The sequence below is a fragment of the Chenopodium quinoa genome, unplaced genomic scaffold, assembly GCF_001683475.1.
Source record: "Chenopodium quinoa cultivar QQ74 unplaced genomic scaffold, ASM168347v1, whole genome shotgun sequence".
Classification (NCBI taxonomy): domain Eukaryota; kingdom Viridiplantae; phylum Streptophyta; class Magnoliopsida; order Caryophyllales; family Amaranthaceae; genus Chenopodium; species Chenopodium quinoa.
The window spans coordinates 1,920,281-1,936,728 of NW_018745413.1; the positions used below are offsets into that span (position 1 = coordinate 1,920,281).

The 16,448-nt window shown below is 39.2% G+C and overlaps 1 protein-coding gene across 1 annotated transcript; it reads right to left on the reverse strand.

Annotated features, from left to right (window-relative positions):
- Positions 1 to 4,921: 4,921 nt before the first annotated feature.
- Positions 4,922 to 5,667, reverse strand: LOC110713339 (ferredoxin-1-like). The gene has a single exon (XM_021891796.1). The coding sequence runs from the start codon at positions 5,498 to 5,500 to the stop codon at positions 5,048 to 5,050; it is 453 nt and encodes a 150-aa protein (XP_021747488.1). The 5' UTR covers positions 5,501 to 5,667; the 3' UTR covers positions 4,922 to 5,047.
- Between the last annotated feature and the right edge of the window lie 10,781 nt (positions 5,668 to 16,448).

Below are 16,448 nucleotides of genomic sequence, written 5' to 3' on the forward strand. Positions count from 1 at the left end.
CCCCTCTTGTGAAGTTCTCCCTGTATCATTTCAAAACAGGAGGCTCGTTTTTTCAGTGCTGCCGTCTGTTGAGGATCATCCGGCAGTGTACCGTTTGTCAGATATGCCCTGATTGAATCCATCCAGGTTGAGCTTCTGTCTAGGATTCCAATAGGGTTTTCCTCGATGCTTCTCTTCTCCATTACTTCCCAAAAAACAGTTCGAGGAGTATCGGAGGAGGCGGATGACTGTTCGGTCAGGACGTGAGTCGTCTAAGATCAGGTCCGCATGCTCACCAGCCGGCTGAGGGCGGAACTCATCCGGCCGCTCCTCTGCCAATGATTGTTATTTTCTTGCTTTTCTTGCGGACTCTGTCTGGGACGCCTTTCTCTTTTTGTCGCCTGTTTCTTGAACAGGCGCACTCTCCTTGACATTGTCAAGGTCTGTTTTTTCTCCACTTGACCCAGTGGCCATAACAGTGGGCTTGACATCCAAGAGATAGCACTCTCGGGCCATCCTCTGATCTCCCCTTAGGGAGCCGACTGTTCCATTATCCCTCTCAAACTTAAGCAGCATAAGAGACGGGATTATAAAAGCCTTGGAATTATTCAGGGTTGGTCGACCCAGAATCATGTTGTAGGCCGAGAGTTCCTCTACTACTAGGAACCGGACTACCATGTGTCGTCCTTCCCCTTTTTCGCCCAGGCGAATGGGTAAATCTACTCGTCCCAGTGGGTGGACGACTCCTCCTCCAAACCCTATTAAAGGGTGGGAGGCCGGATGTATGCAGTCCGTCTGATATTTCAGTTTTGACAGACATTTGCTGCTGATGAGATCCGAGGAGCTCCCGGTATCTATGAGGATTCGGCCAACTCTCTGGTTGGCCACTTTACATTCAATAACGAGAGGGTCGTCATGCGGCCCCCTTACCCCTCCTAGATCCTCTTCAGTGATGACAATCTCAGGAAATGTATATTTGGACGGCCGTTCTTGGTGAACGGAATTTACATCTAACCGCCTTATATTATCTTTGTTGCCCCTAATAGTGGGGCCGCCTCCTGAGAAGCCGCCTGCAATGGTGTAGACGACTGCATCATCTGTATCGGAACTGTCGGCCTGTTGATTCTTTTTGGCCTGCTTTTTTGAGGAAGTGTTCCCCGTAGATTTCTTGACATAAGTGTCAAGATCACCTTGCTCAGCCAAGCGGTCTAGGTACCGCATGAGACTGATGCAGTCATTGGTGTGATGACCAACGTCATCATGATAAGCACAGATTTTGTCTTGGTTCCGGTTGTTTGCAGAACCCTTCATGGGGACCGGCTTCTCAATTGAGAACCGTCCCTTTATTTCTTTTAGGATAAACTGGTTATCCTTGTTAAACACATACTTTGGGGAGTATGGTTTGAATTCTTTTTTCTTTTTCTGGGCCGGCTGTTTAGAGGAATCAACCGCCCAGACCTCTTTTCTTTTCTCATCTTTGTTAGACGACTGTTTCTGTCGTCCTTCTCTTTTGTCGAACCTTTTCCCGTCCGACTGTTTTATCGTACACAGATCAGTCGCCTGTATATAGGCTTCTGCTTCAATCAAGGCCTCTTGAAGAGTCGCCACCCTTTTTCGAACTAAATCAAATTTGAAGGTAGACCCGTCTTTGAGACCTCTAAAAAAGTCAGTATAAGCTACCTCATTCGGTAACCCTTGAATCTGTATTCTCATCAGGTTGAACCGCCTGATGTAAGAACGAAGCCCCTCCTTCTCGCCCTGCTGAATTGTTCCCAAATCAAGGGTCGTTTTCTTCGCAGGGATGTTCATGGCGAAGTTGGAGGCAAATAAGTAAGCAAGCGTCCTGAAGCTGTTTACACAACCAGTCGGCAGGTTGCCGAACCATTGCTGTGCGATTCCCTTGAGAGTCGCTGGGAAACACTTGCACCAAGTGGGATCATCCAACCCTTGAAGGTACATCAGGTTGGTGAATGCCATCAGATGGTCTTCTGGGTTAGTAGTGCCGTCATAGGCGCCTACTAGTACATTTTTTACTTTGGCCGGCTGAGCGGCTTCAGTAATTTCCTTGGAGAAGGCCGACGGCTGTTCACCAAGTCTAAGCAACCGTAGCTGCCAGTCCATAGGTTGGACGTTTTTTGCTGCAGGTCCACCAAATGGAGGTGGCTGCATAAAATACTGTTGTTGCGGCACAAATGGTAAGTTTGGTACCGCCTGGGCACTATGAAAGCCGGACTGACGGGAGGTGCCGCCTGACTGACTTTCATGGTACGACTGAGTATGCCTCATCGAGGCATTTCGCAAACTGTCTTGAAAATTTGAAGTAGAAGCCGACTCTGACAATCGGTCACTCTTCTTCTGCTCTAGCAGTAGCCGAGCATCTGTGAACGTTTGCTTTGACCCGTCCGCCTGAATATGACGAACCGGTTTCCTATTTCCCGTAGAATAACGGAATTTTGTGAAATCAAGAGCAAGTGGCTCCCGCTTCTTGGATTTAGGATGAGGAGTCGCCTCTCGCCCTTGAACTGGCTTCCTCTTCAGTGAAGTGGAAGGTTTTTTGGCCGACTGCTCTTTGACTGAAGCAGGCGGCTTTTTGTTGATCAACTCTTGAATCTCTCCCTTGAAGTCCCTCATGAAGGTCATGAGTTCGTTCCTTGTGATGGGAGCAGACCCATCAGTCGGCTGTTGCCGAGCAGGCGGTGCGCCTGCTGGCTCGCTTCCTGTTTGAAGATGCTCCCGTTCCCTCCTTTCGGTATGACGGGTACGTCGGGCCCTTAGGGTCCCGTCTGGAGCTGTATGAGTTTCCACTTCAAATTCACTTTCGGTGTCATGGTCCGACTGAACTTGAGGGTCGTTTAGGGGACGCCTCTCTTCAGGAGTCGGTACAGACTTGGATGCCATCTCTGAAGTACTCTCCCCACAGACGGCGCCACATGTTTCGGGGTTTTCTGATGTCCTGCGGGAGAGTTACAATTCCGAGACTGGAACCGGACGCCTGTACCTGCAAAATAACGGAGACTCCTGAGAGCTCCGCCTCCAACGGTCAAGTTAGTACCTGATTAAGGAGTAATTAATACGGAAATTAAAGTAATAAGACCTCTCTAGGTGAGAGTGTTTAATGTTGGTAATCTGCTTTGTTAGCGAGATTAGCCGGTTATTAGTGTTCCGTAATGTTTATGTTCTTCTCTGTTCTTCAGGTGAGATTAATTGCTTGATCAATTGCCTCTCAATTGCCTGATGTTCTCTTGATTTCTTGATTCCTTAATTAATGAGGATTAATTAAGTATTTATAGTCTTGAGAAGCGTGCCACTCTCTAGGTTTAGGGTAAACCTAGGGCTGACCGGGCCTCTAGACAGGATTGGGCCTTGTTGGCCGGTTTTCCCATTTGGCATGGGTGGACACGTGGCGTGCCTCGATTGGTCCGTAGAGGACGTATCTGTGATTGACACGTGGCAGGCTCCTATTGGCCTACGTGAAGGACACGTGGCGGAACCTGGTTGGTCCACTTGTCAGACGGTGATTGGTGGATAAAAATCCCCTAATCAGTACTTATTTGCATGAAGAGGTGTTAAAAACTAACCCGATTAATTCGACTAAAAATCAACTTTAAAAAATTCAAACTTCGACTTGTATTTATACAATATTTAACCATGACTTATATTTGAATTCGATTTGACCCGACCACACCGAACCGACTGTAACACCCGAATCGACACCTCTACTTACACGAGCAATATTTGACACACATTTTTCATTTTGGTTCGTTTCTATATTTGACGAGCTATTAAAAATGATATGGAACTTACATATTTAATTTATTTGAATGGCTCATTATGAACTGAATTACTTTTGTTTCATTAACACTAGATGAAGTCCGTGCAATGCACGGTTTTTTTTTTTTTTTTTTTTTTTTTTTGTATTTATGAGCTACAATTTGTTATATATTTAGATAAAATTCCTAATATTAAAAGATAATATGTAATTAATTTAAACTTAAAAATCTCATTCGCACTACTAAGATTTATAATCCTACCTGGCGCGTTGAAAAATTAGATCTTACGTGACTCTCTAAAAACTCGGGAAAAAAACTCCCCTTTAAATAAATATATATGTATATTAGATTGTTAGTACTCCTTCCGTCCCTTAATACAATGCCTCTTTCTCTTTATTATGTGATAATAAATGCTCAAAAGAGGCATTGTATTAAGGGACGGAGGAAGTATTAAAATATCATTAATGTTTCTAAAATTTTATGTGACTATGTGAGTGTTGTAATAAATTATTCTACAAAGTATATTATTATTATTATTATTATTATTATTATTATTATTATTATTATTATTATTATTATTATTATTATTATTATCTAATTTTAAGGTTCCAGAGAATATTTTGTGCTTTTGGAAAAATAAAGTCTTTCTTCGTTTGAAATCATTTCATTTATCATCGTTTATTTGACACACATTAACTAGAAATGTTTATTAAATTGCAATCTATACAATATCTTACATACATCCAAATACTAAAATAAATTTTACTTCGAATTTATTAGTTAAAGCTAGAAGATAGTCAAAATGAGGTATGTGTATAATTATGCAAAGGTCAAAGTAACTCAAATAAAACAAGGACAAAGAAAATAAAGTTATTTTATCCATAACCAGAAACAATGTATTGTGGCAGAACATTGACATCAGAAACATAAAACAGGGTTATCATATCCAACGGTACTTAACATGAAATTATGTCAAACATTAGGCACCGAAAACAGAACAAAGAGTAAACCTTAGGCTACCAAAGTTGAATTATCAAAGCTAAATCTCAGGCACCAAAAATTGCGTAACACAATCAGATAATTAAAAAGGATAACACATAAACACACTCATTTCTACAACAACGTTACATTAGCATAAAAAACAATTTCTAGAACAGGTAAAAAAAGAAGAGTAACACAATCAAATAATTAAACCAAGTGAGTGTAATAATTAAGATGTTCCTATAACTTAATAATTAAAGTACAAAAACTGTAATATAATAATCTGGAAAGCTAATGACACAAAATTCAAAACAAAATTAGTCATTAGCAGTAGCTAATTGAAGAGACAACAATTCTTCTTCAGGAATAGTTTTAATACTACAATCTGAACGTGGGTAAGCAACACACAAAAGTGCAAACCCACGTTCAATAACATCATCACTAAGCATTCCTTCACTTTGATCAACTTTTCCACTTATAAGCTTAGCAGGGCATGTCATGCAAACCCCGAGTTTGCAATCGTGCGGGATGTCTAGCCCGCTATCAAGCGCCTTCGAAAGGATGCTCTCGTCGGGTTCCACTTCGAGTTCGGTTGATTGACCTTCGTGTTCTACTACCACTTTGTACGCGGTACAAATGAGGGATTGTTGTCGTCGAGAGGGATGAGATGATGGGGTGTGTGAAGTGATGTATTTTGCGGGTTTTGAGTGTGGTTGTGGTTGGTTAGTGAGAGTGAGGAATGATGGTGTGGTGAAGCGGAGAGTTGTCATGGTTATGGCTAAAGTGGGGAAGAAGGAGTGTGGGTTGTTTGGAAGGGTTGAGAGTCTAAGAAGATTGTGTGGTTGGTGCTAGGATAAGGTTCTCTATCCTTCTTTGAAAGCTTTTGCAAACGTTCTATCCTATTATTTTTATTTTTTTTAACTGTCCTATAATTATTCTGTATACTAAAGCCCTGTTTGATTCACCTTAATTTTGCTGAAGTGAAATTATTTTTACTAAACTGAACTTATTTTTACTGAACTGAACTTAATTTTACTGAACTGAAATTATTTTTACTGAACTTAAATAATTTTTACAAATTTTCTATTATAATTCTTCTTTAAGAAAACTGAATTTTACTGAACTGAACTTATTTTTACTGAACTGAAATTATTTTTACCGAACTGAACTTATTTTTACTGAACTGAAATTATTTTTCCTTAATATTATTTTTTTTAAGGTGAAGAGAACAGGGCCTAAATGGAAAATAATATTGTATTTTCATTAATAACATGGATTAAAAAGATCCTAATAGTAAAGTGATTACAGTCAGTCCCTTTATGTAGTATTTATTCGGTTATGTCTTGGTGTCGTGAGGATTTTAGTTATTGAATTGTTTTTCGTGTGTCCAGGGATGCAACATTTTGGAAGATTCATCTTACACATCTGTACAAGAGATCGTACGTACGCTAATATGGTTGTAGCTTGTAGATTTGAAAGACTTGTCATACAAATTTGCAGACTTTGAGAACCTATCAAGTTATTTCACATTCGCGACAATACAATAATGGAGCTTCATAAAAAAATGATGCTGCAAATACTTTCCAAAAAAAATTTTAAAAAATATAACACGATGTAAAGACATCTAAAAGTATTCAAGAGTAGTTCCATCGGAAGCGATGCTAATAATGTTGCATTAACAATTTAGATCTTGTAAAGGATGGTTTTAAGTGTCAAATACAAAGAACAGTCCTTCTTTGCCCATTGTAAAAAAAAAAGTTTTTAATTGTCGAATAACTTTTATTATTTAATGAAATCGTTCATCCCTTGTTTCATTGTCTATTTATATTCTCTAAAACATACAAAAAGATTTGAACCCCAAATCTCATTGAATGTAAACCATATGTATTACCATTTTAGCTAGAAATAAAAGGGTTTGTTAAATATTACCATCGAATATCTAACTAACGCCCGTAAAATAAAATAAAATTACATTCTTATCCTTATAATAACGATTATAAAAATAAGCAAAATTTGAATTTTGGTGCCGTAAAAATGACCCTAATTTGATTTTCGCACCCGTTTAAATATTTTTTTTATTTTGGTACCCATCAAAGTGCAAAATTATAGGTTTTGGTACCTCCGTCCATGTTCCGTTAAGTTTTCTGATATTGGAGCCTTGCCACCTTCTAGCCACCCTTAGCCCCTCTCTCCCCCTCCCTATGCGGCTGCCGGCAACCCCGAGAATAACCACCTCGTCCCATCCACCCTTAACTCCCCTCCCCACTTCCTGTGCAGCTTCCGAAAACCCCGAGAACAACCTTGCAGCCACCAAAACACCAATTAAGGGCAAGTTCGCAACCCACCACAACAACCAGGCTGAAACCCAGCCACATCGGCCTGCCGCCGCGGCCAGGCACGAAGCCCAGCCATAGCATCCTGCCGTCGCGGCCAGGCACGAATCCCAACCAATGAAGCCTGCCGCCGCGGCTAGGCACAAAGCCCAACCACATAAGCCTGCCGCCGCGGCTAGGCATGCATCCCAGCCACGATTCGAGGTTCATGGGAGGGAGGGAAGGCGGTGGTTTTGCAGCAGTTGCGCTAGGGTTTTGGGGAAGGGGAAAAATAGGGGTTATGGCTGAGATTGGAGGAGGGAAATGGAAGGGTGGGGTGGCCAACGTCGGCGTCCGGGGAATTCGGCCACCTACAGCCAGAATTCGGAACAGGGGTAAGGGTGCAGTGGATGGTGGTTTTTTTTTTATATTTTTTAATTTTTAAAGTTTTCTTTTTTTTTAATAAATTAAATTATTAAATAATTAGATAATGGGCCCCACTAACAGAAAACTTAACAGAACATGGATGGAGCTACCAAAACCTATAATCTTACACTTTGATGGGTACCAAAATAAAAATAAGTTTTAAACGGGTGCAAAAATTCAATAAGGTCATTTTCGATGTACCAAAATTCAAATTTTCCTAAAATAATTAATTTTACCTTAATTTCACACTTTTATCGTACACAAAATTTTAACCGTTCTCTCTAGTGGTCAATGGCCACCAACGCTCATCGGTCAACCACCCCAAGCACCGTGAGTTACAAAGTCAAACAAATTTTTAAAATTTTGCAAAATCAAATTCGTTGGATCTTATGGACAACGACGAAAGACCAGAAATTAAACACAACCTTTGACGCTCTCCGAAGGCTCGTCGAACCATACAAACTCGGTACGTTGTGATAATTTTTTTTTATAAAAATTCAAAACCCAGGAAAACGCCTAGGATTTTCGAAAACCCCAGGCTAAACGCCTAGTTTTTTTTTAATTTCCTAGGATGTTTTGAAAAAACTAGGCTTTTCAGCCTAAGATTTCCGAAAATCCTAGGGGTTTCCCTGGGTTTTGATTACATTTTTAAGATTTCCGAAAATCCTAGGGGTTTCCCTGGGTTTTGATTTCATTTTTTTGTTTGTTTTTTATTTCACGCATACGTTAATTGTTATTGGATTTCACACAGTCAAAATTGTTATTGTTATTAGAATTATTACAGGGTTTAACAAGTTTAGGGTATTATTGAATATATTAAATTTTTATAATTAGTTGTGTTGTTAAAATTGTTATTATTATTGTTGTTATTATTATTAGCCGTGTTATTTGGTTCTAAACTTTTATTAATATTTATATGGGATTCTAAGTCCGAGGATGGTGATGGTGTTAACTATAGCGGACATTTGTTTACAGACGCAGTGTTTCCGAGTTTTGAGGATATTGTTCTATGGGCACAAAATGTTTGTCGACCGCTGGGATTTATGTTAGTGAAGGCTTTTGACAAGACCGGTCGGAGTGGTCGACCGTATCAATATGTTAGTTGTGATCGTGGAAAAAATAGCATGGTAAGAGACATGATGAAAGCGATACGCAAAGACACCAAAATCAAGGCAAATAGTTGTCCCTTCAAACTCAAGGTTGAGTATGTCAGAGTAGTAAGTGGTTGGAAGCTTTAGACACCTAAAAATGTCTCCCCAAAACCAAACCCGATGATGAACAACCTTTCACCGCCATTATTGATCGGGTTGAGTATTTAATATTTGGAGTGCTTAAATCCATGTTTACATTCAATACATTTCATAAACCAATCCATTTCCTAGCTCATTTCCCTAAACCATAACTTACTTTTCACTTTTCGTGTCCACATCACAAAACCGAGAGAAACTGATTTTTTGGCCCAATAATTTTGATCCAATTATTATTTGTTTGTATAGGCCTTGAAATAATTTTTCCAATAATATATCATAAGCCCAATTCCAATTTAAAACGAAAAATATATGAGCAAAATACTAAACTTGGCTCAAAACCAACACCCTTCTACTAAAATGGCCATATCTTAAAATGTACAAATAATTTTGACCTGATTTTAATTGGGTTAGAAAGTAGACAAAATAATCTTTCCAATGATATATTATGTGTCTTATTCCAAGTTACGAATCAAAAGTTATCATGACTTTAAAAACGCGTAAAAAACTGGAATTACCGCGCAAAAGCCAAAATGTCGCGATGCGGCAAATCTTGACGTGGCACGGGGCATATTTCCGTGACACGGTGCCTTTTTTTTGTATTTTCTGCGTTTTTCTTCACATATTTATGAATTTGGACTCATTTCGGGAAAAGTAGTGCACCGTGACACGGCGCCATATGCCGCGCCACGGCGGAAGTTGACTCACTACGGTAGCTTCTGCCGTGTCCCGAGATAATGGGTTTTATTTTTTTAGGGCAGCTAATTCCCTGCGTCACGGCATATTTTTCGGTGTCACGACACTTTTTTTCGTGTCACGGTGCCCATTCCGTGACAGGAGGTTGTTTCGTGTTTCCTCCGCGTAAACCCTTCACGTGATTTTATCTTCCGTAGGTTAATTCTATCCCACGTCACTCCAGGTTTCCCCACGTCACACTATTTTTCCCCGTGTCACGGCATATTTTGCTGTGTCGCAGCAGTGTTTTTCAGGGTTTTTATCTTTTTAGGGTTCCGTGTGTTTCCCCTACTCATTTTCCCTATAAATACCCCCTCCTTTCTACAGTTTGGGGCACCAAATCATTCTCTCTTCCTCTCTTTAACACCAAAAATCATTCTCTTCTCTTTCACTCTCATATTCTAAGCCTTAAACCTACATTCTTAATTACACCATTCTTCCCTTAAGCACTCCAAAGAGTCCATACTTAACCCGAGATTCCGTCCTTAAACCAAGGCGTGAAAGGTATAATTGACTGATGGTTTGGACCAAATCAAATCTACTTTTTTATTTAATTTAATTGTTTCAATTTGATTAATATTTTTTAAAGTTACTAACAATTTATTCATGATGTAACAATTTTAAGGTACACGCGTAATGTGAGTAATTAATTTAATTACCTATTTTATTTTAATATTGCTAGTATCATGTTTAGGTTAATTTTATTTGATTTTACTAACGCTATTATTGTTAAATTGCTTCCAATATTAATGTTTATTCTATTTTTATTTATGATCACCATATTGCATGTTAAAGGGAATATGAAATTGAAAATCACGCCTAATAAGATAATTTGGACAACCGGCTTAGGTTTCTTTAATCTTGTTATTAAATCAAGTGATCACGATATTTTAGAATTATATGTTGCATTAATATTCAACCAATTTAGCATAATTATAGTTTGGAGCAAATTGAATCTTTGTTTGCATGCCTTTGAGATCGTAGGAATCACTTTTCACTATAAGAATCGAGTAGAGGCCAATACGGGCGAATGTGACTCCATGACTCACTTTCGTACCATCATCCCCGATCCACCTTTCGTATTTCCTAACCATATGGAGTTAGTAATCTCATGGATTATGAATAGGGTGTAACCTTCACGGGCCAATCGCTGTTGCCTTTCGTTGTCCCTTAATCGTGGTTGCCTTTTATGATCCGTGAACGGTTTACAAGTTCCTTAAAAACTTGTTGGCGGCTCCCTAATTTATTTGTCCCTAATCGTATTATGTCAATTCCCACTTCCTATGAGTGTCAAGCATATTCACAACATGCTTTGCGTAGGCGCGCTTCGAACGACGCCTACAATTTGGCAAATCCACTAGGGAGGATTCTTGGTTATTTATCGATTTGAGTGATTGTTATTTAATTAAGATGAGTGGATGAGACTTGAAAGATTCTTGAATCGTATTCCTGTGATTAATTTGGTATTTTTGCATAAGCATAGGCGTTTTAACGTCGCATTTAGGTCTATCCCGTAGGAATAATTGAATAACCTGATTGCAAACGAAGAAAAAAAAGGCATCAGTCAGATTTCCTGTTTGCCGCGCCACGGCAAAACCTGACGTGTCATGGCGCAGGGCACCATCACACGCTGTTCAGCACCGTGACACACTTCATTCTGTCGTGTCACGACATTCCTGAAATCTTTCTAGTGGCGTTATTTTTCTTTTTCAAAGTCAACCCAAAAACGCTCATGGCAATAAAGGTTCATCCGAGTTTTTAAATCCACCCAAACCATGGAGTCGATTTCAATTTTATCACAAACTCACGGAGCCGCCCATTGGCATACACCCTCAAGGGAGCTTGCCTTGCTAACGTGTACAAACTCTTAACCATGGTTCCCTTTTGACACCAAATAAACCTGACCATAGTGGAACATAGAACTTGACCTTAGGTTGCGAACTCTTCTTTGCATCATTGTGCCTATGTGTTCTATGTGTGTATATTTGATCATTTTGATCCTAACCTTAATTATCTTTCTTTGTCTATGGTGGTTTATTATATGAATTACTAATTCCAATGGACCGTACTCACTTAGGAATTAGCGCAAACACTAAAATAAAATAAAACTAAAAACACAAAAATACCTGAAACTAATCACTGCGTCACGACAATCAATGTCGCATCACGCAAATCAGTGCCATGTCACGGCAACTTGTACCGCGACATGCTACAGTTTTTCGTGTCACGGTCACGCAAAAATAAGCTTTTTTTTTAGTCTTCCGTTCTAATTTGGTCCTCGCTTCGGTCACTTTGGTGGTTGTTCACATGTCTAGCCATACAATCATACCACGAGTCTTATAACATCACTTAATCACTTACGAGTCAAGTATAGTCCACGCACTTTCTTTATTTTTCAACTCGAGTCGTACACCATGTTGTTTATGATCGTATACTAGGTTCATGCACCCTGTTTCCGTCATAATAAAAGATGAGTGGAGTTTTTTCTCACCTGTTTTCAAATGTCTATTTTTTCCCCTTCCTTTCCTATCTTGACAAATGAGTCAAAAAATTAAGTGAAATTATTTCATTTCACAGTACTTGGTCAAGAAGCAGGGGTAGATTGGTACGGTTCGAGTCAATACCGCAGCAACCTCTTATGTCTAAGAGCGTCCAAAGAAAACTTCGTCATCTCCACATCACTTATCACCTTCAAACTACTATCAGTTTGTTCGAATGCCACTAAGGAAGATTTTGAGAATATCAATAAATCCATCAAGGCACTGTTTTCCATGATGCAAACTCTCACTACCAAGGTCACCACCATAGAGCAAAACAATATAGTGTCACTGTGGCTGCAATGGACAAGATCAAAGAATAAATTAGCAAAATTTCTGAAGACTTCACCTATGTGGAGCAACCACCCACTCCTTTGGATATGAAGGAAAGACTACCTGAGAATTCTCCACTGCAGATATCCCCAAGTTCAACCCAACTGACAACCCAATGTTCCATTTGAAGGCATTCTCTACAACCATGGCTCTCAAGGGATTGGACGTAACACTCTTCCCTACGGTGTTCCCTCTCTCCTTAGAGCATGCTTGCCAGCAATGGTTTTATTTTCTAGATGCCAAGCACATTGCAACTTGGCAAGATGTCACTGAAAGCTTCATGAATTGTTACAAGTGTCACATTCAAACCAGAACTTCTGAACGTGAACTCTCCTTTCTTAAACAAAAAGAGAATGAAGGCTTCACTGCTAATCTGAACAGGTGGAGAGAAACGGCTGCACTCTTAGTAGATCCTCCCAAAGAAAAAGAGATGGTTCGCCTCTTCATCCAGAACCTAACTTACAAGTACAAGCAACACCTTAGGTTCTTGCCTTTGATCACTTTTGAAGCTTTATATGAAATTGGCATCAATATCGAGGATGAGCTAATAAAAACTGCTGGTAGTAACAATATAACACTTGGAAAAACAAGAAGAACAACCTTCCTTCTTCTTCGTCTTCTAAGCTCGAAAGTACTACTAACAATGTATGTCAGGTCGATCCCAATGAAGTGTTAGCCCTTGATGCTCCATTTCCCAAGAAAAGGAGAACTTACACTCCTTTAGGAATAACTTATGATGCGGCCTTTGATCTCCTTTACGGTCAAGGATTGATCACACCTATTAGGCCATTTCCAGAGCCAAAACCTAAAGAAAGGAGTGCCAAGTGGAACCCCAATTCCCATTGCAAGTTCCATCAAGGAAGGGGCCACACCACTGAGCAATGTTGGAATGTTAAGGACGTCATTCAAGACTTGGTGGATGCAAACAAACTTCCTATCCCTCCAGGCGGCAAGAAGTAATGAAGACCAAGCGCACAACTAGTTCATCATGCATGATTTCATGATTTTTTTAATCATTTCCCTTTTCCCCATTAGTTTACCATAGATTTCCCTTCCCTTTCTTTAATTTGATAATTTTGTTAGCTTATTCACCATTTTCATCAATAAATTGAGTTTTCTTTACATCTCGATCATTTTCAAAAAAAAAAAAAAAAAAAAAAAAAAAAATCAATCGCCGAACTAAACACAAGGTACACCAATGACTTGAGGCACCTTTGCAACCCATTATTCCCATTAACCTATTCAATCACATATCCATTTCATCATCAACCACTTTGAGCCTCGCCTAACGATTGGTCTTATTTATTCAACCCACATTCAACTAACCTTGGGATGAGAAGGTGTGCAATTTGTGTAACATTCAAAAACAAGTTCAAATAAAAAAGAATAGGTAATAAAACAATGTATAAAGGCAAGTGTTCCAATGTCTTTGATACAAACACGTCTCGAATTGCGTCTCTCATCAGCGCTTGGTACCGTGCCTAAGAAACATGAATGCTAAGTGAATGATGGACCGCATGATCCGGGATTTCCTACATTGATTCAAAAGAATAAGAAAAAAATGTGAAAAGTAAAAACTTGCAAAATCCAAAATTTCAAATTCACAAATTACACACCTTGGGGGGCTTCTCCCGGGTCTAGAGCCTTTTACCCATTTCTTCCTTGAACAATCAACTTAACCACATTACAATCCTTGAAAGACCTCTTTGAGGTGTACATACACTTGTGCAAAGTTCGGTTAGAGCTACGTTTTCCTAACGAATACGTAGGTAACCTCACATTGAGGTGTGGCCACATTCATATTCATGACCGAGTCAAAGAATATCCAATGCTTATCCCTATGACCCTATCCATCTAGTGCTAGACTTGGTTGCTTGAACCCACATCATTTAGCTTACCTAGCCTAAAGAGTCACCATCTCGACTCTTCTCACATCTATTTCCCTCACCATAGCCTTTGCAGCCTCACCTTAGTATCACTTTCACACACTTCTTGCACACATACATATCCATATCATTTTTCCCTTAGGAACCCTTTATCATGAAATCTTGTTTCCCTACCGCGCATGCTTCATCATCTTTCAAGACAACATTCAGTTGAACAGAAAGGTATCCCACTATTGTTTATCTATTCTTCTCGGTGAGACGAACAGAATGTGATGTTTGAGTACGGATATCCATTGACGTTGTGGGTGTGCTCTACGTACTACCCAAGGGTTACCTTGTGCGTGCCAAATATACGACTCGATTGCTGTAGGGGAGGGGTTGTATTCGAAGAAAATTTATCCATATTGGAGGACCCTAGTCATTGGAGATGGTGTCGACATTCCTTGATGAAAATGATGAGGATCGAGCTCATTTTCGCACCCTTATTGATCAAGTTATTGCCAGCGATCCTGTGATGCTTAGGCACGTGTCACAAGTTATTGAGGGTGAAATGGATCCTAACTACGATGACCTTCAAGAGCCTATAATCAACCCCTGTGTAAGGGGACGACCACCAGAGAAAAGTAACAGGTGGGATCCTTCATTTTTCGAGCATGTTCAACGTAATGGGCTAGATAATCGATCCAGAAGTAGACCACCCCTATCTTATATATGTGATTCTCGATCACTAGTAGAAAAACGTACATTTGCGTCGCCTTATTTGCGTCACTCATACAAAAGAATGAAGCAAATGCTTTTTTTAGCATCCTTAAAAGTAATTTGCGTCGCACATTAACCAAGAAGCGATGCAAAATGCAAAAGTCAGATACATTTTGGCTTTCTGTTATTTGTGTCACTCTTAATTATTGAAACGACGCATATTATAATCTTATTTGCGTCACTCATTTAGTGACAAGTGAAACAAATGAGTGATAGAATTAAAATGCGTCACTCCTTTAATTAATAAGCGATGTAAATAAATAATGTGCAGCATTATACTTTTAATTATTTCCGTCACATATTATTAGTTGAGTGACGCAAATAACTCTTTTACATTTAGGTTATTTCTTATTCCACTTGCTAGCTGCCACCCTTTTACTAAAACAAAAAAACAATTGCTACTCCTATCTTCCAATACAGCGATTTCCTATAGCTAAACACCCAGAAATTCGAGCTTAAAACCCCAGAAATTAGACCTAGACACCCCAAGAAATTTGAGCAAAAATCACCCAAAAATTCAACCCAAAAACCCCGAGAAAATGGACCCAAAACCCCGTAGAAATTCGACCAAAAAAACCCCCACAAATTCAACAACCAAACCGCAATCAAATCAACACCCATAATCGGAAACAATTCAGAGCTAAAATTCCCCAATTTTGAGCAAAACACCAAAAACAACCCTAAGAAATTCGAACCCATACTAACCCCAGGAAAATTGAGCAAATTCGAGCAAAAAAATCGAATCAAAACCCTAGGAATTCGAACCCTAGAAACCCCAAAAAATTCGAGCAAAATTATTGGCCTTATATTCGAGCAATGTCGGGAATTTTCGAGTGAATACTTGATTAATTTCGCCCCCCAAAAATCCGAGGATGGTCGAGAAAATTATAGCAAAAATAATTGAAGTTCGATTAGTGTAGCAGTTCGACTAGTGTTCGCCCCTCCAAATCAACTGCATTTAGGCTTGACATTGTTTAATTTGTGAAGTCGATTTCACCTAAGGTAAGATTGCTTCTATTTATGTTCAATAATTCATGGTAAATAGAATGTAGCACCTGACTTGAAAAAGGACGTAGTTTAATTTCAGGTTTACTGTTAATTCATTAATTAGAAAATATTTAATAGTATGATTGAATTTTGTTGGTTTAATATATGTAATTTTATACGGCAGATTTTTAATTATGCGGAAGTGAATTCCACAAGTTGCTCGAGGTTCTGGTTGTGGACAAACGATTAAGGCGGTAGTACACATACGAGATTGTCTTCACTTGTGGTATATATATCTGAACCATTCTTTGCAATATTAACTTATTTTTTGTGGTTGGTATAATGATTGTGAATTGTATGAGATTTTTAATCTTGATATAATTGATTAGAATTGCAATAATACTTGCATCATTGGCTTAGATACCCGTTTAGGGCTTACTCATTAGGAGTAAGTCTTGAATAGTCCCCGGTTTGGAACTGTTCTTGAATGTTCTAT